The 25,446-nt window shown below is 40.3% G+C and overlaps 1 protein-coding gene across 4 annotated transcripts in view; it reads right to left on the bottom strand.

The window, feature by feature from the left end:
* pald1a (phosphatase domain containing paladin 1a) overlaps nt 1–25,446 on the bottom strand; it is a 59,522-nt gene that overhangs the window by 16,915 nt on the left and 17,161 nt on the right. For all 4 annotated transcript variants that reach the window (XM_067577396.1, XM_067577397.1, XM_067577398.1 and 1 more), the window contains exons 8-18: nt 25,193–25,347; nt 24,961–25,057; nt 24,720–24,824; nt 24,257–24,352; nt 24,026–24,160; nt 23,620–23,736; nt 22,996–23,175; nt 22,643–22,840; nt 22,032–22,172; nt 21,831–21,902; nt 18,357–18,497 (exon numbers count right to left, since the gene is read on the bottom strand). In XM_067577396.1, coding sequence (XP_067433497.1) covers nt 18,357–18,497; nt 21,831–21,902; nt 22,032–22,172; nt 22,643–22,840; nt 22,996–23,175; nt 23,620–23,736; nt 24,026–24,160; nt 24,257–24,352; nt 24,720–24,824; nt 24,961–25,057; nt 25,193–25,347 — 1,437 coding nt within the window. The remainder of the gene's footprint in view (nt 1–18,356; nt 18,498–21,830; nt 21,903–22,031; nt 22,173–22,642; nt 22,841–22,995; nt 23,176–23,619; nt 23,737–24,025; nt 24,161–24,256; nt 24,353–24,719; nt 24,825–24,960; nt 25,058–25,192; nt 25,348–25,446) is intronic.

The following is a 25,446-nucleotide window of genomic DNA, read 5'->3' as shown; positions in this document are numbered from 1 at the left end:
TAAATCGCATGTTATGATGGATTATTGTTCTTTTCTACCTTCTACCACCCACTATTTCAGCCTGTAAGAGACCTTCCAATACCTTGTGATTTAAACATCGTAGGTGATCACAGTTATCACAGCTATGTAAAGTAAAGTGCTTTTGTCTAGACAACTTCAAACTGTGTATGATATGGCTGACCATCATCTCCCATCACATTCTGTCATCTCCTTTCCCCTTTTTATCTACTGTAGAAACCCTTTGGCAGATTTGACATTTGGCAGAAGGAGTTAGCAAGCCATCCAAGCTGTCACCCACAGTACACCCTAGTACTGATAATGGTTGTTTACTCCCTGTGCTTCCAAAGACCCTTAAACTCCACTTTATCAATAAACACTGTAGTTGTTCTTATGATAATTACCAAATAATTTACTATTTCATAGCGAAACCCTGTGGTCAGGAACACTAGAACAGTGCAATTATCCTAACTATGAGATTTTCCTATAATTCCCTCAATTGGTATTCAAGAGACAAGATAATGGTACTCTCACAGTACTAATTCACTGTCTAAAGGAGGCAGAGGAAAAAGTCAGTTTTGGACAAAAGATAATTAAAAAATTCTTGCAAAATATCAGACCAGCAAAGCCACTTCTAAAAAAGTTGGTAATTGGGTTGCTCTTCAATTACAGGCTGTGACAACACTGACAGTGTAGAGTTGGTGTCAAGATGTTTTCCCTTTTTTTTCCCCTCGTCTTTTTTTTTTTTCTTCTTTGCTTTTCTTTTTCTGATTGCTTAGAGCCTCAAGCACTTCCAGGCATCAAGTGGCAAGGTCTGCCATCCAGCTGTGTCTGTGTGGTGGAATGTGAGGTGTGTGCTGGATTGGATAACATGTCAATTGGGGTTAAGAGAAAGTAACAAGTGGGGACGAGGTGTAGTATAGCTCAATGAACTGTCAGCAGACACTTTCTTCCGGCAGATTATTGTCTGCATCATAATGAGCATTTTGACTGCTTGTAGTCTTTGTTTTTGATGGTTAATGCAGGGTAAAAATCTTATCAGCTCACGGTTCGCAGCAAATTAGGGAAGTATATTAAAGACATTTTGGGGCTGCACAGAAAATAATGAAAGTTTACCAAGTAGGTGGGCTAGTACTCAGGGTAATTTGAAAAGTGCACAGCACACCATAATACGATCATTCCAGAGCTGAATGACGCAACAGAGAGAGAGAGAGAGAGAGGGGGAATGAGTAGGGTTTCCTGTCCGTTCCCAAACAGCCGTGGTTGGATCTGAGTTATCCAAGCATCTGCCACTGAGCGGAGGAGAAACTACACCTAGGCAAAGAAACGATGTGCTGTCTGTTGTCTATCAACTGTCAGAGAACACAGATGAACAAAGAAAGCACACATGCACCTCACTTTCTCCTAATCTTTCTAAGTTAACATGGACTACAGTGGGAGAGCAGGTGAATCCTGTTGAACCCGATTACCCTGTGCGCCCTGCACCCCCAGGGGGCTTTCAGCATTTCATTTCTTATCCTGAAACTCCACAGTGCCAAAGCCTGGCAGCTATCCATGCACAAGCCACGGCCAAATACTCATAATATATACACACACATACACACACACACACGCACACACACACTCAGATTACATAATTCACACCTCTACAATCTGCAGAGACCTAAGTCTGTGTCTGCCATCTGTCTGTCTACATCAACTGAGCCATATGTGTGGTTGGGCGGCCTTTCGTGCACCCTCAGAAATTCCTTCAGAAAACAATGTTGGGGAAGATGTGGTGAAGAAAGAGTAAATTTCTTCCATTCCATGTAAAGGAGACAGCCTTGAAAGTTTTGTATTTACAAAGATTACATTTTTAGGGTCTTGGATGATCCTGTGCTGTGCTGATAATCATATCCACTTCTCTGTTTTATTTCGACAAGCTAAAAGGTCTTGAACATGTTATAAAAACCTATTTCTTACTTGCTCTACTGAGATGAAACAATAATTCTGTCGGACTCAACAGGCTTCATACATTTTTAAAAATAAATAGGAAACATTTCTACTAAAGCAATGAAAAGGAAGAGAGGAAAAAAAAGTGGAAACTGCAACATCCTGCCATTTGCCTGGTCTTTCAGAACAAAGGAGGTGACTGGTCAGTTGCTATCAAGGCAGAAAGCCATATTTCAGCCAGCTGCTGAGGTGTGATAATGTATGTCCTCAGCTCTGCTGTGTGAGATGGGAGGCTGGCCAAACACAGACCACATACCATTGTTGAGAGAGTCCAGGAATGCTGGTTGGCTGAGCAGTGCTCAAAATGAGGACAATGTGAAAGTGAGAGAAAAGTTTAAAAAGAAGTGGAGCCAGAGTATGTTATCGCTGCACAAACACTCACGAGAGCAGAGACATCTTTCTGTTAAATGTGCGACTTACTGACAGCTCCTTAATACAAGTACTACAGATCAGTAACGTTTTACCGTCTTCTGGTAAGTTTACAGTATTCAAGTTGTTTTCAGACCTACACATACATATCCAATGCAAAGGTCATTAAACCAACCTTTTAAGGAAATTACTCATCAATACATTGAGCCATCTAAAGCACATATTAACAGATGTGTTCAGAGTCTGACATCAGAACCCACAAATTCACTGTATGGAGAAAGACAACATACAAACGTACACATAAACACAAAATAAATTAAAAATTGTGTATGTATCATGAATCAAGTTTCAGATCATTCTGTCATGTCTACTGCCATTTTAGCCCATGTCCTACAGGAACATGAGCATCTCACTCGTGGCCACGGGTCTATTTTTTATCCCGTAGCATCTTGCGTCTATGAAGCATGAAATTCACTTGTGAGTATATTAAAATGCCCACATTTACTAATAATTCACCTGCAATTTATATTTAATGATGCGTTTAATTTGTTACTGCCTGGACAGATATACAGTGAAACTAGTTTGTAAGTAAGTAGCCATAGAGAGAGAAAAAGTGAAAGAGGAAATACAGATACAAGACATAATGGGGTTGTACAGTAATTAAAGGGGATGTATCATGCACATTTCCATATTCCAAAATGTCCATATTTATACTCTGGGGGTCATCTGATATATTCTTGTGTGGTTTACAGTTTAAAAAAACCTCTTATCTATCTTAGACTGGTCCTTTATGCAGCTCCTCAGTTCAGCCTCTGTCTGAAACAGGCTGTTTTAGCTCCTGTCTCTTTAAGGACCGCCCTCCCGATGAGCCCACTCTGTTCTAATTGGTTAGCTACTGGAAGCTGCATCTCAGCAGACTTCCAGCAGCTCAGGAGTAGAATTTCACTTCTTTTTCTTCACTCTTTACTCGAAATGGAAACTTCTCAATGTACATGTTGAAGCCTGAATCTGATCCGAAATATGCAGGTTGACAAGACTTTTTAGGGAGCATTTTTACATACATTCACCTCAAGTTTGGGAGATTTGACCATGTTTAACACAGACATCTGACATTATAACATTTTAAAAATGACAGGAAATCACAAAAAACATGACATTTCCTCTTTATACTGGGTCAAGTACAGCCACAAAGCATCTACTGTATGTCTATATCTAAATGAACCACAAGCCTGTATTCCATATGCTTGTAAAGCAAGAAAATTGTTGGCAAAACAACTCTCAACAATACTGGAAATTGGAGGGATGTTCCACTTCCAGCTGACATTGGAACTGCAATGGAGCATGCAAACGACATCTGGGATAAGATGCTTTTTTTAAAATGGCAAATAGTTTAAGAGCAGTGCTCAGGTTTTCAATTTCATTCAGTGACACAGTTTTATAAGTGGATTTAGTGGTACATTAAAATATTCCCTGCATTTTATAATGCCTGTTTGTTTGTGAGTCATATCAACATTGAACTAATCACACTTGTATGAAGGGCTGATGTGTATTACATTAGATTTAAGCTCTACTCTGTCTCCTGTGTTAACCTTATCCTTTTTGAAGGTAAAAGTGCTGCAGGCAATCACAGCTTTAGTTCTCTATAACAATCTCTTTCCATGAAACAAAATCTTATTTGCATTATCCAAAATATAAATGCACTTTGCAGGAACAAAATAAATACACTTGCTATCTGTTTGTGAGGGATTTAATACTACCCTAGGCAACTGTTTCATTCTGTCTTTTTTATGCAAACAACTCAGACCAGTTTCAGAACAATCCCTGAATAACATATGTGAAATGTTGCCCACGTCTTGTGTAAAAAGGGATACTGCATGTCATCAGGTTTGGTATAAAAAGATGCCACACTGGTATGCGGCATGTTGAGTAATCGCAGGTCCTTCGCAGTTGATCTTGCAGTACAATCTTATCCTGTTGTAACTGATTGCACTTAAAGACAAGGCAACAATAATGCGTGCTCAGCATTCATGCAAAAAGGCTTATTAAAAAATGATGTGAACCCCAACGCCCCCTCCCTCTACACACATACTGTACTCACAGGAATGTCAGTCAATTGCCAGCGAGCTTGTGCTATTGATTTATCAAATCACATTTCACTTACCAGAGTGTCTGAGGGTACTAGCGATTTCTGTCCATCTCTTGCTGTGAATCTCTCTGAAGCTGTGTTTTAAATGTGTGCAACAAGTATTATATTAATCATGTAATGAACACACCAAGTCAACTGTCTGCCATCGGCCTTTGCAGGACTGTTATTAGAGTGTTGTTCGGTGTCTGTGTCCATCCATTGCCCTTGTTTTTGCGGTGTGTTCAGCGCCGTTGGCACTAATCTACTCTTTACTGGTGGCTGTTCAGCTGACTGAGCATGTTGAATAAGTGGAAAAGGCAGCCGAGAAAAGAGGGATTTCTCATTGGTTTTGGTAAGTAAATGAGAGGAGAAACAAAAGTGTAATATGCAAGTATACAACAAATAGGAACAAATTTGGCTAATCTGCCAAAGTTATTGAAGAAATACAAGAATATTTTCACAAGTTTCCAACTAGCGTGAAAACAAGAAGCTACAGTAGTTTGTACTAATTTGTCTTTTTGCAAAGCAGGGACTTCTGGTTATACTTTCTTCACTATGAATACAGACGACTGCCACCTAGAGAAACTGGATTTTAAAAATAAAATTTTACCACAACCTCTCTGTGCTTTAACATTGTTTTGATGTTTGTACTCAAGAGTGACACTGGTGCATTCATATTTGAGTTTCCTTCTCTTTTTCTCTTCACCCTTAGAAGATATTTTGTGCTGTGGTTTTTAATGCAGTTGCATGGGGACATAAAATCTGAAAATCATTTTAAGCAGTGGCCTCCAAGTGGACCTCAACATAAATTATAAAAACTACAATTCTTTTGTACTAATGATGTAAAACCACTACCATGCTGGCATTTTTAAAAAATGTATCAAGGCTCATGGCTCATCTGTAAAGAAACGTATCATAGAGCTTCTGCAGGGAGCACCACAGTCTGATCCTTGAACGCTGGCAGACAAGCGCTGAGGGTCGACCTTTCTGTGGGCTCTTGTGGGTGAGGACTGAACTGAGAAGTGCACATTATGGAGAGGTCTGTCTGCCTGACATATGGTGCCAATTACCAGCTGATGGGGTTGCCGAGGTAAAGAGGCCAATCCATATTGGCCCTTCCCACCCAGGTTAGCACAAGCAGCCATTCATCAGATCCTGCAGAACACCTCCCACCCAAATCCTAAACCAAACCCCAACCTGTCTAGAGTGGACAGGCAGCCTACACATGGCTCCTTGACTCAATGTACAGACAACTCAAAGTCAAGTACACACACTGATTTTCAGGTAGGTTCATTAAGTGGACCCAAACCAGGGTCCAGCTGCAATTTCTGGATATACTCTCCGTCCAGGCTGACTTTCGGTTGCCAAAGGTGACAGTTGCCATTTCAACTGAATGATAATGGGACAGTGTGTCAGATATTTACATCAAACCGAAATAAAGGATGCTTCAAGATAAAACTTAACTGTTTTTTCCTCTCTGTCCATGTGTTGTACATATTAAATGGATTTCACATGTCACTCATCTTCACTAAAATGTATAACTGACCTTTCTGCTGGCACCAACATGTCACTCCATGACTCAGAAAAGTTAATCATTTGTACAATTCCCATTTTAGGACATCTCAGACAGATCTACATCATCAAACTTCGCAAGATGTTCATCAGTTTAAGCCTTACTTGGACTTTGACTAAGTTGTGGTTTGCACTGAATGCTCAAAAGTGTGAATAAGTAACATGCATGTTCGTGTTACCATGCTCACAAGGCTATAATTAGCATCTTTAGTTGCATGTTTAACAGCTATTGGAGCTTAACCTGTTAAAATGTGGCATTTAGCAATTTATGATGGTAATATGATTAGATTGTTTGAACATGACAGACAAAGGAAATTGAAATACAAACTACACTCAAAATATTACAGATCCAGGCAACTATCACATGAAACATTTGATAATTTGTTCACACAAATTAGCAGTCAATACCCTTGAATTAATTGTTTGTGTGCACAGATTACACACAAATGATTCATTTCTACTCTGAAAGTACTTAATACATTCTCTCTGATGTGCAAACATAGCCTGACATGTCATTTAAATATTTTTCCATTCCCGTTCTGAATATGAAAAGAATGATTGTTGCACACATTCTGGTGGCTGCCACATAATAATGTGAACCTATGACCTCACTTCAATCTGGGTAATAACATTCATTACCACATTACTATTTACATAAAAATCCAATAGTCTTCAGACAGATCAAAACACACCTTAGCGCCTACACACAGCCGTCAAACAGAAGAATTATCTTTTAAAAAAATGCTCATGCTTCTAATGTAACTTCAAATTGTTTCTAAAGCAGTTAATTCATTTTTTCTACTGGCCATTATTTGTGTTGTGTTACCAAGAAACATACTGAGGCAAAACATTGTTTACCATCATCTTATAAATAACAGGGCTGTTATGTCCCTGTGTCAATTATAGACTTGCATCATTGAGGTTTCTGCTCTCTTGGCTAAAACTCCCATCTTCTTTTTACAAGTGATTACTCCTAACATCACTCTTCCTTTTTGGTCAGTATACTTCTATAAAACTGCGTATTTCAAATTAGCTTCTGTTGAAGTCTTTGTAGCTTTCCAACTTTGATTAGAGAGGGGCAACATATTATTATTATGAATAATACTAGTACTATTAAAACCTTTTTCCTAGTCTGCTGATCCCCCAGATGCTGCAATGCATAAAACTGAGAGAAGTATACTTTCAACATACTTCTTACATCATACATACTTAAATATTTCTCCAGGTTGCATGCACCCACCCAGCATGTGTATGTTTTTTTTTCACATGCACTCCCATTTTTCTGAAAACCCGACCATCCACCCACCCAGTCTGTCTGCCGCCTGCCAGGTTGGCCAGTAGCTAAGCAATCAAAGTTATACATCATCTGGCTTCAAGCTGCAGAACTGATCTTTATGGATCAAGATGGTGCCCAAAACTCTCCTTTTAAAAAGGAACAGAGAAGCCATGTAGCAGCCAGTGAGAGGAGGGGACGGAGATGCCTTTATGTTAATGGTTTCTACAGATTCCAATCCTCTGTCTGTCTTTTTCCAGTTGCTCAGCCACACTACACTGATTAAATCATGAAGTTGAGGTTGAGGTGGATTTTAGGGGCAAGCTGTGTCAATCCACATACTGTATATATGCAGATTTGCCATCAACCAATCTGTCCATCTTGCATCCAACGGCTTAAAAATGAATGTGAAAATGTAATTTGTGGTTAAAACATTTCAGATTCTTTGTCATGACATCACAAGTAAAGTCTTGTGGATTATGGTCTCTATCAGAATATAGATTTAGCCTTTCTTTAGCATTTAAACTGAATATCTCTCAGCTCTAATCAACAATAAAACAAATAGGATCTAAGGATAGGATTAACAAAACATGGAGAACTAATGAAGGAATGTATTGTGCAATGAATACAAGCAAAAATACATAATGTCTGTTGAGCAGAGATTACAAAAGCCGCAGGAGGAGACAGGGCTCATCAACTTAGCCTACACAGAGACTGGAATATCTGCCCACATTAACCACACGCATTATGGTACATTCTGTACGTGCACATGCCTGGAAACAGAGCACATGGAGACTCCCACTGTGAATCAATCATTTATTGAGCTTTCAAAATATCTTGTGCATGCAAACCCAAATTTGGGCATTAAACTGGTATGTCTGCGAGCTACAACTAATCAGACATTTAAAACCCACTGAGTTCTTCTAATCAAATTTTTATTCTTGGCCACAAGTGACATTTTGTATTGATGCTGGTGGTTAATAGAAAGCAAATGTATTGATGGTTGATTTTTTTCTTGTGAGGAAGCCACAAAGCTGCTGTGAAGAACATGTTGTTTGTCAGCCACAGTACAGTACAGCGTGGATGAACACTTTGGACCTGAGGGACATTTTTAACTAATTATGGATGGACTGCCATTAAATTTTGTACAGATATTCATGGATCCCAGTGAAAAATGTCCTAAAGAATTTGGTGATTCCACCTAGCGCCACCAACAGGTCAAAATTTTCATTTTCAGACAGAATGCAATGCAAATTTTAGATGTGGCATGATTACATACAAAGTCAACTATACGCAAATTCGCCCAGGGCAGCACAAATTGACGTGAATATAAGTCTGCTTAAGTTGAAAATGTTTCAACTTGAGTGAAAAATTTGGGTGTATCCCGGGAAGCTTTATGAATGTACTTCAAAAACATACCGCGACAAGAGGGGAACGTTTGCTAATTTTACATAATCATTTACTCGCAATCGTTGTAATTATTACAAGCTAAAAACAAACAAACATGCATCTTAACACCATAACCATACAGTGTATTAACCAGCTAACACCAAACTTCAAACTTCAAAGTTAGCACTTAGATCAACAGGCTAAGCTTAACATGCTAAAATTGTCACTGTACAGAAGATAAATATTTTGGGGGTAGTTTACAACAGTAAAGATGGTATGATTAATGAGATTCTTCTCTTGCTAGTTTGCTAAGGTCAGCTAAGAGGGAAAAAAGAGATACTGGTGGACCAAGATAAGCTAATAGAGCACAAAGTTGTGTAAGCAAGGCTAAGCTAACAAATATGCAATGTTAGCTAGTATGCAAAACACCAATCTTGTTTATATTAAAACCTGCAGTAACTTATTTTTTGACAGTTTGGGGCAGTGGGAACAAGCTGCGAACACAACTATGAGAATTGGCCACGGCCTCTCTCTCCAGTTCGCCAGCCCTCTCCCACCATTAAATGGGTGCTGGAGACGGGAGACTGTCATGTCTTCACACAGACAGCTACTCTGTTGACTTCCCCCTGTCCTGTGCATGAGCACTAATGCCCCCTGCTGCCAGAGTAACGTTGTGTTTACAGAGCACAGTGCTGTGTATGACCACCCGAGTTTTTTTTAGTGCATACGCAGAACGGACAGCTAGCGGATATATTCGCTGAATTTGACAAAAAGTGTCTTGGATTAGAATATTGACTTTACCTTTAATTATTCAATCTGACATTGTGTTTATGTTTGCCATTTTCTGTTTGAGAAAAAAAGATTACATTTTCCCCCAGTGGTGACTGATATATCTGCACTGTCAACGTCATTCTTTCGTTGACTAGGAAGCTGCAGTAGTGTTTGCTAGAAGCATTTAATTTGATGTTTTTCACAAAAATGATATGTGCCAATATATATGCCAATGTGCCAATTTAAGAATTATTACTGTAAATGATTTACAACAACCTATACAGCCAGGTTGATGATGGCAAATTTTCTGTCTGCATTTTCCAGGCCGTGGCACAGAATATTAATTCCGCCATCAAAGTTGTCATCGGCTAGGTTGTTTTTCCAACCAGAGAGGCAGCCATCAACAAGCCCAATACCGGACCTATTTGAATCGTTGAAAAAGGAGATGTGGGCAGCAATTCAGAGGTCTGGACCCAGGCTATTCTGGCGCCACCCCCAGACAAAACTTTGCTTCTTTAAGACCCATATGACTAATGAGGCAAAAAATATAAAGATTTTTGTCTTCTGTGTAACGATCATTATTTCCTCATTAGGCTGGTGGCCCAGCTATAGACTTTTCTTCTATTTTGTTTAATTTGAGCAGCTGCTGCTGTCAACCCATAGATTGTGTTCATGCACCTATTATATATTCACTAATTGCTCATGTAAAATGCATTTTCACCAGCATTTAAGTGCCCATATGTGTCAAATCTGTCATTATAATGATTACGTCCAAGAATAAAAGAATGCAGAAAGAACACACATTGCCCCCTACTGTGAGCAGTCTCTGTGGGAACGAAAAAGCCATTTGACAAGGCAAGTTTGAATGTTCCTTGCTGACTGTGTGAGTTGTTGGCACTATGGGAGTAGTTATAGCGTCGTTAACACAGGATTCATCTGTTGCTCAACTGTCCTCACGTATGAAACATAGCTTCCCCATTGGGGCATTGTGAAAGTGCAATTCCTGGAGCAACTCAACCCAGTCACGACTTACTGCATATCCCACATGGTTGGCATTTAAGTCACTTCACCATTGGGGTTGTATTCCTGTAGGTATTTGTTCAGTGCCAGTAGTTAGCTGGTGTGAAAGCTTAGACAAAAAAGGTAGACCCTTTCCTGGTGAAATGATTTGGGGCTTAGCAGGATCTGTCAGATACCATGACCACAGCTACTGGGGGCATGCTTAAACACTCATGCATGGTTTTGGAGGTAGTTATTCCTGGTCTGTGGGCCTGGGGCAATGACAGGTTTAGTGTGCGGGGGCAGGAAATAGCAACCCTTCTGAGTGCCCAGCAAGGTCTGAAACGCTGTCCTGGGGCCAGTGGTTGAAAAAGGGGGTGGGGGACATGAGGAAGGTCAGGGCAAAGGGCAGGCCAGGGCAGTTCAGTTATTCAGGGTAAAAGGAGATAGACTACAAGGCAAACATGACGATTTCTAAAGTGGTCAGCATGTAGAGAGTAAGTCAGAGCATGAGAGCAGGAGAGCTTGATCTCTCGCAGGGAGAGTGAACACACAAAATTATAATAACTGCAGAGGCCTTGGCAGTAGCTGCAGGATCATAAAAGCAAATTAAAACACAGATTAGTGTGTTATAGGTCTAATGAAAGAACAACGTAATGATGCAATGCCGTAATATGCCAATTAAGAAAGACTAAGAGATTTTTGATCTGTTCTATATGTTTCTTGCAGACTTTTGTGATTTCCTCTTTCAGTTTGTGTTATTTCTTAAGTAGACTACATAACTTTAGCAATGGTCTTGCAATTAAGAGGCTGATCTAAACATGTTTATAAAGTATGCTAAAAAGGTTGCTAATAAGCTCATGCTCCTTGAAGCTGTAGTAGACGATACTTTTGATAATAACTTAATTAAATGACTCCCCTGCAGCCCTCAACTGCTTTCAGCTCACTGTTTGTGTTAGCTGGACTAACAAAAACACAGAGACAATGCTGGTTCATGTAAAACTAAGGGCAGCTGCTTCAGAACTCACACAGCTCCTACAACACTACCTGCAGTGTGAAATGGCAGCTGAAGTAAACAGGTGGCTGGTGAGAAAAATAAAATATCTGACCATACAAAGCGTACAGCACATGTCGGTTATATAATTTGCACAGGAATATTTCCATGTTTGTATATTATGCCTATGGATCCTTTCACATATATTTAATACCAAACTAACACAGTTAAACACAGCAGTCCTACAATAAATCCTACTTTCATGAAGCTTTTAATGTCAAGTTTTTTTTCCACACCATTTATATCAATGAGGGTAATGTTTTACTTATTGTTAACCTCAAGAACATATACTTCATATTTTATGTAAGACATATGATGTATACAGGTTTAAGGCTATAACTAAATCACCAAAAGGGAAAATCAGAAACCAGATGAATGCAGTTCTGACTGTAGAGCGTTATTATGTTAAAAATAACATTTTAAATCACTTCAGTTCAGCTGCTGGAGATCCTGCTGACATCGAATCACAGTGAATCACAGTGCAGCAAAATGTTGAAGTGGAGCTACACAGTATAAAATGACTTAGCAATTAAACTTTGAACATGGCCATGGTGGTAGCAGAAGTTAGAATAATAAGCAGTCAGAAAATTATTATAATCCAGAGTTTTGAATCGTTTGCCATGAAAACCGAGTTTATTTGCCTGTGTTTGTTCCAACGACATGGACCACCAGGTGATTTCACTGATCACCACGTTTTCAGCCAAAGAAGAGGAACTACTCCGTGAAATGACCTGGCGCTACATAAGGCTGGAACAAAAACCTGCATACATCGCCCTTATAGCCTAAATTATAATTTAAAGGGCATGTGATTGGCCCACTGACAGAGGGAAGGAAACATGGAACCCGATCATTTAAATATGCAATCAGTCAACTCCGAGCTGTCAACGTCGCATGTAGTTTTTTTTCCCAAGTGCTTAAGGATACAAGTGCAGGAAACAAGTACACCTCTTTTATTTTATCTTAAGAGTTACTAATGAAGACACATAACTCCTCAACCGTAGAAATAAATCAACAGCATCAATGTTACAATGCAGCAGCCCTCTAATGGATCGTATCATATTAGACATCAGTGAGCACTATAAACACTAACTAGATGTATTAGAGTATCATTTGAAGTCATTTACAGCTGTGGAAACTCCCTTAATAGCTCCTGAATAGCAACTGACTGGTAGCAGCTGTGTATAACCCCCCCATAGCTCACCAAACCTCTCTGGAAAGTCCCAGGAGACACTTTATTTACCTCTATGTATATGTATAAAACCTCATCACAAGGTTGGAGAAGGTGTTATCCATGTCCAAATACCTCAGCTGGTTGCACCTGTTCAAATGGAATTCAGTCAAAATAAGTCATTTTGTAGACAGCTGCAGCAAATACTGCTATTGGCATGTGAGAGGCTGGAAATTATGAATAAAAACAACAACAACAACGTCTGGCTCTACCACTTTTCCCTCTCCCACCCAGCGATGGATCTAAATAAGAGCCTCTTTTCAGGAGCTGTGAGTCAATGCACACCTCAGGCGAGAAGAAGAACTTGTCTCTGGTTCAGGTGGGCTCATTTTCCTGCCAATATTTCCTTTGGCCTTCACCAACTCCACCTTGTAATTGGCCCACTTATGTCAAGTGGTCATCCTAATTGAGACGAAAACTGTTAACACAAAGACTCCTGAGCTGAAGGAGTATTAGAGATAGCTGAGGTTAAAGTGCAAAGCTGCAAAATACTAGTTTCAAAAGTGGACAGAGTGGATCGTTAACCTAACCCCCGCGTCTAGACAGCAAACGTAGCGTGAGCAGCATGTCAACAGAGCGGCAGCGGCAGCGAATGCTCCGTCTGTGTGTCTACACTGGAGGCGCTCAGGTACGGCGTTGAGCATAGGTCACCCGTGTGTTGGAATCACTCAGAGCCCAATGCGCACAACCGCGGTGACACACGTAAAACGGAGGAAAATAGACTTGAAGCGTAAATGGCTGAGAGGCGAGCCTGCACGGAGCCGGTGCAGACAGCTGCATAGATTAAAATGGGAGCGTATCTGTTATGTGTGACGTGCGCGTGAAAAACGTGTCTGAAACGCTTGCTGTCTAGACACAAGGTTACAGTGTGACTGCCTCTTACTTTCTCACCTCACCTACTTTTCTCCCTCTTTCCATTCTTTCTTTCTAATCCCTCGTTCTTCTTTCTCATCGCACAAATTTTCTCCTGTGCACCATGCTTTAGTCACTGAACATTTTTTGGCTATCTCGCCTTCAACAGGGTGGTATCTGAGGCTTTTTGATTTATCATGTGACCAACAAATTACTTGTCATAAACTGTTCTTCAAAATTACTGAATCAAAAATTGATAAAAATAATTATAAGAGAAATATTGATGACCATTAATCCAGAACATATAATCTTTTAACAATATTCTCTAGAAAATGTACTATTTCATCTTATGCCATTAATGATCAAATTTTTCAATTCAGGCAAATTGAACTGGAGCTCACACTGGTCTACTCCTTGCTGTGTGTGCATTCTCAAAGCAAAAAAAAAAAAATCTGGCTGTCAGTGCTGCAGCGGTCCCCTCAACCTCTGCAAACTTCTGAGCATTTGGCCCCAGTTCCTCTAACTTCTTCTTTCCTAAAGACGTCCACTACCTTTCCTCAGAAAAAAAAACCCGCTCGCAGCATTCTCCCCTTTCTGAAAATATTTTTCCACTGCCCCGTCCAAACCATGAGGGCCTTTCTTTGGACACACACAGCATGATTTGCGCTCATTCACTCTCAATCCATGCGTTTCAGTTTTCTCACCACCTGGGTGAAAAAGCATTCCATTTTTGGGGAAAAAAAAAAGGTGATAGGGGGAAAAAAAGTGCTGCAAGTCTCGCCCAACAAAAAGGATTAGGAGTTGGGTTTAGGAGATTTGACAATCTCCATTTCTGCAACTCTGCTCGCTTTGCTTTAATAGCCTCTTGAAAGACTGGGTAGAAGACAGCGATCTTCAGTGATCACATTCTCTGTACATGCAGTGAGAAATCTCTGTAAGCTGCTTAGACAAGGCAATGCGTGCATCCCCATGCCTGATGGTCTAAAATGCTAAACAAAACTCAACATACTGGACAAACAGAGAAATATGATTGTTCGTGGAAATGGCATATACTGCTATGAAATTAGGATGATGTGAGTTGATGATAAAAATAAAGAAAGATAAGAGAAGGCTGCAACCGTGGGAAGACAGATGGAAATTTGAAGATTGTGAAGATGTTGGTTTATGTGGGCAGAATATGTTTTGACATTTTGCATTATCAGATTCTCTGCCCATCTGCAAATCATCTCTGATAATCATCCAATAAATCCAGCCTGAGTGTCATACTAAATATAACACACCTGTTAACACAACAAAGCTCCACACTGAAAGAGGACAATATCAAAGTAAACTGTAGTAGGCACAGATCACTCAAGGCGATTTTCTACGTCAAGCTGGCTCGACAATGGAAAGAAAGGCCCCTGCAGCTGATTCCTGTGCAGGAGACGGAGGAAGTAAACTGTAGTGAGCATAGATCACTCGAGGCGATTTTCTACCTCAAACTGGCTTGACAATGGAAAGAAAGGCCCCTGCAGCTGATCCCTGTGCAGGAGACGGAGGAGGAGAAGGGAGGAGGAGGAGGTAGAGGAGGAGAGGAAGCAGCCTCTCTTCTGCATTGGCCCCGACGTTGGAGGATGCATCTGCAACGTGGGGTCACGCCTGGTCGGCAGCAGGGATTTACAGGCCCTTCAAGAAGACCCCCCCCCCCTCCAAAAAACCTCACTCGCCCTGCTCCCCTCCCTTCCCCCTTTTCCCTGGCCCCTCTGGGAGCTGGCGGACGGTTCGGGTCCCAGTGTAAATATATTTTTTTCTCTATCAAAGACACATTTTCCAACCACTGTCAAAGTGGAGGAGGGTGCATTGGAGGGGTGAGGAGGGGGAGGGCTACAAGAGAGAAGAGAGAGTGGGAGAGAGAGAGAGAGAGAGAAAGAGACAGAGAGTGGGGGTGAAATTTTTTCCCTCTTCTTACCCCCTTTTCTCCCCTCTCTCTCTCTCTCGTCTGCTGCTGCCTGCCGGGTTCTAGCAACATCTGGCACTGTTTATCACCTGGCCTGCTGGTTCAGGCAAGAGGGGAAAGGCTGAAAGGGGAACACAGTGCCAACCTGAGGTCCGCAAGGGCAAGGTTAAAGGACAAAGCTGCTTAATTTCAACTTGGGTCTGATTTTTATAGTTTTGGCTATTATTTCTATCAGTTACGGTGACATTGTACTCACCAAAGTAAGTGCTCAGATCTGGAAACACAGTGACTCCCATAAGAATAAGTCTGATGAGGCAAATAAGGAGAGGTGTGCAGATCAAGTACAGTATGTCACAAACCAACCAGGGAGCTGGTCTGTCAGTCCCTATCTGAAAGTTTGGGTAATAACGTTATAGTACTGCTTTTTAAAGCTGGATTTATAGTGACAGTTTTTCTGGGAATTTTTGGGTCCACCCTCGCGTGTTAAGGGGTTACAGCATAGCTTAAAAGTCTATGTACATAACAGCTGATGCTACGCCATAGCTGACTTGCACTTCCTCAAACAGGGGTACTGAGTGGACCTGTAAGACCAGTGACTGGATGCTTGTGTTTTCTCCAACAACTCTCCGATGCCTGTGATTTCAGTGGAAATTGTTGTGAGTGAAGTAAACATGAAGTTGAAAAATGATAAGCTCACTTATCTTCTCCTTTTCAGTAACAAACATCTAGGAAAGCCATCTCCTATGCAAACCTTCAACCCCCTATCACAGTGAATGAAACAACATAAACACAGAATAGTAACATATTCACTCACATAACAAGGCCCACCATCGCCCGTATCACAGAGTGAATGAAAGAACGTCAGCGGTTAATGTGGGGAATATTACTAAAAGCACGATAGCACGACTAATGCTATAGTGGTCATATCAGCGGGAGAGATCTGGCGTTGGAACTATAAATCAAAACACACACCATGAGTATCTACAGCGGGAGACACGTTAACCCCTTGCGCTGACCATAAATCCGGCTTAGAATTGGCTAATCAGGCCGTTTGATCAAAACATATATGATTCCATGACTGCTCATGTTTCATGCCCTATCTGGCGTCTTTTTAGTGATATAGCTGGATTCTGAGATATCATCAATCAACCTGGTGAGTACAAAATTAATTACAGCAATAGGAATGACGCCTAAAACTAAGTGCCAAGTTGAACCAAACTGGAATTATTCTTTAAACTCTGGGGAAAAGGTGAGGTCAGTGCAAGTTTACCTCACAATATTTAAAATACAAATATCCCTGACAGCTGATAGCGAGCCTTTTCCTGGAGCCTGGCATCAGAGAGTGACAGACGGAGAGAGAATATAGGCGAAAGACAGAGTTCATAGGACAATGAGGCCCATTGATACGTTGGAGACAGGACCGGGTGCCTCCAGCTTTCTGAGAACGGCTGACGGTGCACAGAGGCGCAATGATTACAGTCTGCATTACAAATGGCTAAAACAGAGCCTTGGTCCTGCAGAGGACACAGCATTAAGAGACCCTGTCCAGACAGGTCTCAAAAACCCCACTACAGACTACTTTTGTCCAATTTCAGCCTTGTTTATTGCACAAAATGTCCAACAAATGAAGAACATCTTGCAGAGCTTGGAGTCTGTGTCCATGCTTTTCTTTCAAAATTTTAAGATTCAAAATATTTTGCTACCTCATCTGCTTCTTCTTATCTGCATTTCATCCTTGTGGTTAGACTGTGTTTGGTAAATGAATAATAAAATCATCATTCAGTGGACTTGACATGAGATGTTGGTGATTCTGAAATCTGGTGCACTCCATGCATGTAGCAAACAAAACAACCGACACTAATGTGATATGGTATTTAATACAACTTGGACAAACAGCATAGAGAGTTCAAGCCTCAAAATCCCACAAGTAATCATTTCTTTTCCTACCCTTATTCCCTCTCACTCTTTTTTCCATTTAAACCCAAATGAATTCCATTGAGTTTTAGAGATAACTTATTGCACCACAGTAATGTTTCCACGCTGTGCAGTTTGTGCTTACAGAGCAGTGGATCCCTCTCACTCTTGTCTCTGGGATCTAAGCTGTGGCTTTAAAAAAAAAACCTTAAAACAAGTTCTTGACGCCATCTATGGGGCTCATGTGGAAGTGCACCAAAATTCATAACAACATGTTGATTGTCTCTCAGCATGAGAGAGACAGATTCATAAGTAATCAGTATTTGTTATTTTTCTGAAACGTAGCAATTCATGCAGCATCCAGGAAGGTCAGAGGAATGTGTGATGATTTTTTTGCTTTTGAACACAGAGGTGTCTGTCCTTAATTTGCAATATATAATCAACACAAGTTAAGAATACTTATCTGGACTGACTTTGCATCTAATGAGAACATTTGTGTTCTTCTTGTTATTCTTGTGAGGACCCTCGATGACACAATGCATTCCCCTTCTCATCTTAAACACCACAACTACATCCCTAACCCCAACTTTAACCTGATTATAACCTTTATCCTAAAAACAAAGCATCAAAACAACCCACTGATGAAGTGAGGACTGGACAAAACATCCCCACTTTCAAGGTATGACACTAAAATTTGTCCTCACAAAGATACAAGGTACAAGAACACAGAAGTGTGTCTGCAGTTTCATTTTGTTTTTGTAGCTATTTACACCCTTCCTTTGTTGTTTGCTCTCAGAATGAGACCGTCCACCAGTTTTATTTCAAATAAATTGGATGTCCTGTATCTTAGGGGTTGGTTAACGAATACGCCAGCAAGGTGTGTACCTGTCTGTACGTGCAGATGATGATCTCTCTCAGATGATAATGCATGGGGGTCATGGTCTCACTGACGGAGTCCAGGGCCATGTCCACCTCCCTCTTCATCCGGTGGCCGTCGGGGAGCAGACGCACCAGCTGCATCACGACCTGAACACCAGAGACAACACGCGCTTGTAATGTTTCCATCTAAAAGTTTCAAGAATGTTTCAAAAGCTGTTACAAAACTGCCAAAACACCACAATCTTTGTTACACCTGCCTCGATGACTTTACGTTATTTTATCGACTGAGAGCATCTCCTGTGTATGGAGCGTGGGTGGAATGGAGACCTGTAACAGTGAGCGGCAGGAAGATGCAGATTCTGCAGGAGCAGGCCCCACAACATCATCATTTGCTCAAAAAATGTGTAAAAACTGTCTTTTTTCACATTTCTGGCATATAAACATACTTTTTTTGCTCAGTAAAACAAGTGGATGGAGATGTACTGAAGCTACAATTTCTCTGCTTTAAACTTTTAAACTTCTTTTTAAATAGTTGACAAAATGAGCTTTCAAACTCATCTTTTATAATATTTGTTGTCCCTTTAATCCTCCTTCATACAAATAATATGAAAACTGATTAAAAAAAACAAAACAACCAGTCCACCGTGGGAGGCTTGTTGATAACGGTTCTTGTCAGCTGAGGCAGACAAACTGATAAGAAGAGCACTGCCTGTCACTCCTGACCTATTTGAAATATTGGTGCAAGTGTGTGTCAGCATGTTCATTTACAGCGTCGTTGACCTAGCTTGGAGAGGAATGTTTCCATCAGCACGTCTGTATGATGTAAAACCACAACTCTGTATAGAAGTCAGCTGCAACTTGGTTTACTAACCTCGTTGGTGGCCCCACTACAGCTGGTTGACTTCCCTCATTTCAGATACTAATGAAATCACCGATAATAATAACAAGAAACAGGAGGCAGGGAGCGGGAAAGGCAAAGAGCGGGATCAGAGAACAGAACAGGCCTGCAGGCAAAAACCCTATTTTCTCATTCAGTCTGTGTGTGAGACCAGCAACATCAGCATGCAGCCTGACCACTGTCAAATCTGTGCCAGGTTGCATAAAATGATTACATGTTTCTCTTTAGGATTTCTCTTAATGTGTTATTATCTCTTACCTATAGTGCATTCTACTGAAAGTCTCAGTGATGCTTTATTTTTCAGCAGCCTTAATATTATGCAAATTACTTGGAAATGTGCTATGTAATTTGCAAGCATTGAATGGTAATTTTTACATAAAGGGTGGTGCAATTTGGTACAAATTATAAGAAAAAAAGGAAAAAAGTTGGTTTAGTTGGTAAGTACCCCCTAATTATATTTACATATGAAGTTGCTTATTTGCATTATTATCCAAGTCATTCATGCTCTCTGGTTTAAATGGCTTTTTTTATAAAATGAGTAAAACAGGCCTGTATTACGAATGATCATTATTAATAGTTAAGACATTTTTCACATCTATAACTCACTTATTATGTATCTGTATGCACTTTAAGATGTGGTCAAAAATTACAGATTAAAACATTTAACTAATGGAAAATATATTCTGATAAACATGAGGATAAAAAACTATTTATTTACGGATGTTTTTGAGTTAAGCTCAAGTCGTTAAGCTCCTTTTTTAAGAAAATCTTCACAGAACTACTGAGGGCATTATATTTTCTTAAGATGCTGTGTACACCTGAGCATTGATTATCAGAGGATTACCTCACACTACCAGTTTCTATATCACACCAGGAGAGGATTATTTAACACCATACCAGTTCCTCTGTCATGTAATGCTTTGGACCTCACAGCCATAGCAACACCTTTTTTTTTTTTTTGGCAGACAAAGCAATGGGGATGGCAACATCACACATCCTTCAGAGGCTGAATTGGAGGCAGACGAGGTTACCGTGGTGACCGCTCTGTGTATCCCAGAAACTCCTCTGGCCGCGCTGTTGTGATTGGCATGCGGCATTGTGTGCCTGCAGAGCGCGGCCTCTTTCTGTGTGGCCATGTTTACAGTGCAGAGGACACGGCCAGCAGGTTCCAACCAACGATTCATTGTCACAACTCTGAATCAAGAAAACACCCAGCGGCTCCAATTCACAGCCACTATTCAGACCAGAGGAGAAAAGCTCTGGCTTTTGGCTTTGTTTGGCTAAAGCTTTCAATCACAGGTGCAGAGTTAGAGGTCAGAAAACTAAAAAAAGGCTGTACTGTTCCCCTTTAATATACAATTTTATAGCATTCATTGTTTGTTTGGAGGAACTGGTGATGTGATTCATTAAAGAGGTCGCACAAATCTGGTTGTAGCGGACGTCAACAATAAACTTTATAGTAGCTGCCCTACTAAAAATACTGAGAAGCAAATACGATTTCAATTTAAGTACAATGTCAAGATTTTGACACTCTGTCCTGCTTTCACTGACTCACATTTACTGAGTGGATTGAATCTTTAAAAGTTGCTGTTTTAAGCACTCAGAAGTGTGCACGAAAGGTTAAAGCATTTTCACAGCAGCAGCAATAGCAATCATAGTTGAACAAATAAAAAGATTAAGTGCCACCTACAGAATTTCAAGCTTAATCAATAGAGAAAAGGTTTTGAAGGTCACGGTACTGGCTGTGCTCTTTGACTGTGAAGTAACTTGTGGTGAATGCAATGCAACAATACAACAGCAATACTAACTCGACACCAAATAAAAACAAATACAGACATGACATTACAACTTAAACAACAAAACAGAGAGAATGTGGAATGTTACAAAGTGAGAAGCTCTATAGTTTTGAGAAATATATTTATACATATATATTTATTAGTTTGATATGTAATAGTATCAATTTACTTTCTCTAACTCAAACTAAAATGTGTTGCTGTTCATACAACTGTTCAATTAACTTAAGTGATGATACTTTGTTAGCTTATTAGCCTCCACTTCTGAGCATTCAACTTTCGAGAAAACCTTCTTTTACTACTTTTGACTACAGTGACAAGATGCAGACTTGATGAGTCAGTTGATGCGTCTTTAGGTTTTTTTTTTCCTCACATCGAAATAAAAAGTAAAACTAATCATGATGAAGATTAGAATCCGCGTCAATCTCCACTCCCACGTTGTTGTTTTTTAATGCGCTCAAGAGAGGCGTCCAAAGATCATATCTCAGTCAAAACACCGATATGAAATGTTAAAAACTGTGCTAGGAAATGACTGTGAGATTGAAAGGAACTGACAAGGAACTCTAATCGGTAACCTTTGACATACTGACTAAATGGTTGTTGACTGTTCTTATGTTAAGTTCCCTGAATATTTTCTTTTCCTCTAATCTGTACTAAATTAAATGCTTTACTTTAAATGATGTATACTCTACATAACCCTGCAGTTGATTCATCTCAAAAAAGAAAATATTAAGTGTTACTAAATCTTTACGAGTAGGAGAAAGACATTTGCTTTTAAAGCATACACACCTCAAATTCTCCTTTTGTGTACTTGGCGTCAGGAACACTCACAATCTCATCATCAGCAAATTCTGGGAAACCCTGCAAGTACAAAACACCAGGTTTTATGTTACATCGTGGCCACATCTAATCATTTTTCAGTAAAATGGTGTTCGGATATTTAAGGCCTTAATGAACATACAGTACAGGACATTCCAGGCTGTGTCTTACATTAAAGTGCCAGAGAGTAAGAACAGAGACAACCATGCCCGTCGTGGTCCTGCCTTTGCCGTTGGAGCAGTTGAAAACGAAGGCTGAGTGGGAGTCCTCAGCCAAGGAACTCTTCATGGCCTCCAACAGCTTATCAAAGTCCTGAGGACAAAAACACACATGCCAAGTTCATGTATAAATACATACACACACATCTCTACCATAGTATCTCTTCCCTTTTACACATAATCTTAATTGACAACAATTTCATATGAACATATAAATATTAAATGAAATACATTAAAATGGTAATTTGTTGCTAAATTCAATTGCTTTAAAAAGATCAATAACTATTGTTTCATATTTTTACATGAATTTTGACAGAAATTCAGAAATAAATGTACAAAAAAATATCAGTGAACCAGCAAAGATAGTGTCTTACGCAACAAAGATTAAGAAGATGATAAAGTACAATGTTGGTGGTTGTGGTTGAGTGCCCAACAGTAAAAATGTTCACTAAGACAGTAATGGTCCTAACCACTAGAGGGAGCACTATGCTCACTCATTTTCAACCTTCTGCAATACACCTCTGCACTTCTTGCCTGCCTGCACTAGTACATACAAATCATTACCTCCTCCCTGGGTGCGCTGCAGTCCGGCAGAGGGATGCGTTTGTAGACGAGGCCCTGGTGGGAGCTTTTGTGCTGGTTGAAGATCTCCTGGACCGTCAGGCAGCTTTTAAACATCTTCATCTGTTTCTCCTGCTCCAGCGTCACCTCCAGCCACTTCTGGGTTTTCAAGATCTCCTCCTTCAGAGACATCTCCAATTTCTGCAGGCCAGAGGGGACATGAACACCCTTTCACTTCAAAACAATTGACGCTAGAGCACTCTAAAGCTTGTAACTGGAAAACTAGTCACTCTTGGGTCATTTATTTTATTGTAACAGCTCTAATATTTATAAGAACTAAACATCAATAACTTTACCTCTATTTGCTGAGGGTCTGATGATGGGATAGAAACATGCTGATCCAAGCACGAGGGCTCCCTTGGCACGAAAATCTGGCCATTCCCTTCTAATACCAGCTCCTCCTGCAGGTTGACCCACAACACGTGGCTGTGCTTCCTCTTTTCATCCGTCAAATGGGCCAGCACTGCTCCGGTAGCCTGCACACAGCGAGTTTACAATTAGACGGCACAGAGCTGGAAGTCTGTCTCCAGCATCCTGTGGTGGGCGAGCAAGTCTCTGCGAAATCATTATGAGTCATTCCTAAATCTATTTGTACTCTTATGAATAGTCAGGACTGTGTGAGTGCAAATTGATGATGAATATATAAAATTTACATACAATTTTCTGAGATAACATTGAAGAAAATTTGAGACATTCCTGCTTCTGTGTGCATTTGGTTACCATCAACTTCTTAAGGACACATAAGTACAAGTGGTTCCTCTCTAAATGGAAACTGTAGTCCATAACATAAACAATCACCAGAGAGGTTTTATTTCAACTCAGTCCTCCAAAATTATGGTTAAGACTTATGTGATTCATTATTCTCTCACTGACAGAGTAAATACATGCTTCTGTATTCATTTGATGATAGTGTGTGGCACCTCTGATGTTGGCTGAGCCATTCCATAAACAGGCATCTTGGGCACTCGTCTGAAGTTGACTGCCTTCATCTCCTTCACTGTGCTGAGCACGTCAGGAGCCAAATACTCATCAGCAACCTGCGCAAACACATGCAGTTACATATTACTCATAACATATAATATATAGTGCGTTTGAGGATACAGATGACTGTGTGAGAAAAGATTCATATCATGTGGCGAGCTTTATCTGTATAAAAAAAAATGGCAGAGGGATTTGCACGCAACATTGAGCTTGTATAAGAATGTATTTGTATGCGGATTGATGCTGAAATTAATCAACACCAATGTGGTTTTGGTTTTAAATATCAGACACAGATGTAATCGAAATTCAAGTGGCCACGGCATCATGAGAGAAAGAAAAACTTACCAGGACGCGGGCTCCTTTGGTGACCAGCTCGGACGGGGCTGACAGCTCCGACAGGTCCATGCAGGCCAGTAACCTGTACAGCCACGTGTGGCAGCACATCCACTGGCTGAAGTTGGACACAAAGGCGAGAGGATACTGCAAGATGCAACACAGAGATACAACTCAGATTATTTTCATGGCTTTGTAATATATTTCTGATGAATATTCACTTAGCAAAAAAAAAAATTTTACCTGTTCATGAAGGTATGCATTAAATACAATCAAGTAGAAGTAGCGCTCCAAGCTCTGCTTCGTTCTGTTGAGAAAGTAGTCTTTGGTACTGCTTCCCTAAAAGAAAAACAAAAGCTTCAATATCTGTTCAAATTGGAGTTTCTTTACGTCTTTAGTGACACACTTCAACTAAACACGCATTTAAGATCCCACTGATTTCCTGACAGAGATTACGTCATAAATTCAGCTCTTTAAACTTCTCAGTTACTCAAGTTCTCCATGAGCTCTTTAAGGCAGTTGATAAGGACTTTTGATGACTCATCATCATTCTTTGATTGCCGTGTCACTGTTGCTCTATTTAGCAGAACATAACTTCAGCAGCAGACATCGCTGGAAATCAAGAGTCATTTATGTCACAAGGTGCTGCTTCTGGAGAGAAATTACAAGTTGCTACGTCACTGCAAACGTAAGAAATATCACCAACCTGAATTTGATAATCATCTCCAATCCCTTCCAGCTTACTCTTGTTCTCATATATTGCTTCTTTTATGTTGTGCATTTCTGAACACAGAGTAATAGCCTGGTCAACCTGTTAGATTAAGAAAAGACATAATCAACTTGTTATATTTACATTTTTGGTCCCCTAGAATGAAATATAAAACCATTCTGACCATGTTTTAAACAATATAAATGAAGGTTGCAATGGTGTAAATTATCTACTTTACCTCTTCCATGACCTGCTGTCCATTAGGCAGCTTGTTAATCAGAGACTGGATGACCCGGAACAGTGGTTTGGGCTCTGAAGCTGCTGCCTCCTCAACTCTGCAAGGAAAAGGTTAAATGAGAAAAGAAACTTCAAAGCTACATCTTTAGACTGTGTGATTAAACGTGTAATGAAGTTTCATGTGACGCTTTTCTCTCTCCGTTTTCCAGATGTGTTCGGTGCAGAGTTCTTACTGAGGTGGCGGTTGTGAGTCACCCCTCAAGCGATTCATGACCAGTGTGCCCAGGATCATGGCGAGGTTGGTGCGGCCAACGCCCACCTGGCAGCTGAAGAGCAGAGCGGGCAGCGGCCGCGACGCATCGTGTCCCAGAGACAAGCTAGGGCTCTCCTGGAAGAGCAAGCATATATAGAGGAGACTGTAAAGCATCTATCAGAGGTGAACGGTGTTGTATAATTAAGGTGGTAATGACATGTTTTTATTATGATA

Source organism: Thunnus thynnus, chromosome 20, assembly GCF_963924715.1.
Source record: "Thunnus thynnus chromosome 20, fThuThy2.1, whole genome shotgun sequence".
In the NCBI taxonomy this organism is placed as follows: domain Eukaryota; kingdom Metazoa; phylum Chordata; class Actinopteri; order Scombriformes; family Scombridae; genus Thunnus; species Thunnus thynnus.
The sequence above is the reverse complement of the archived record's forward strand: the minus strand, read 5'-3'. Positions and strand labels throughout refer to the sequence as shown.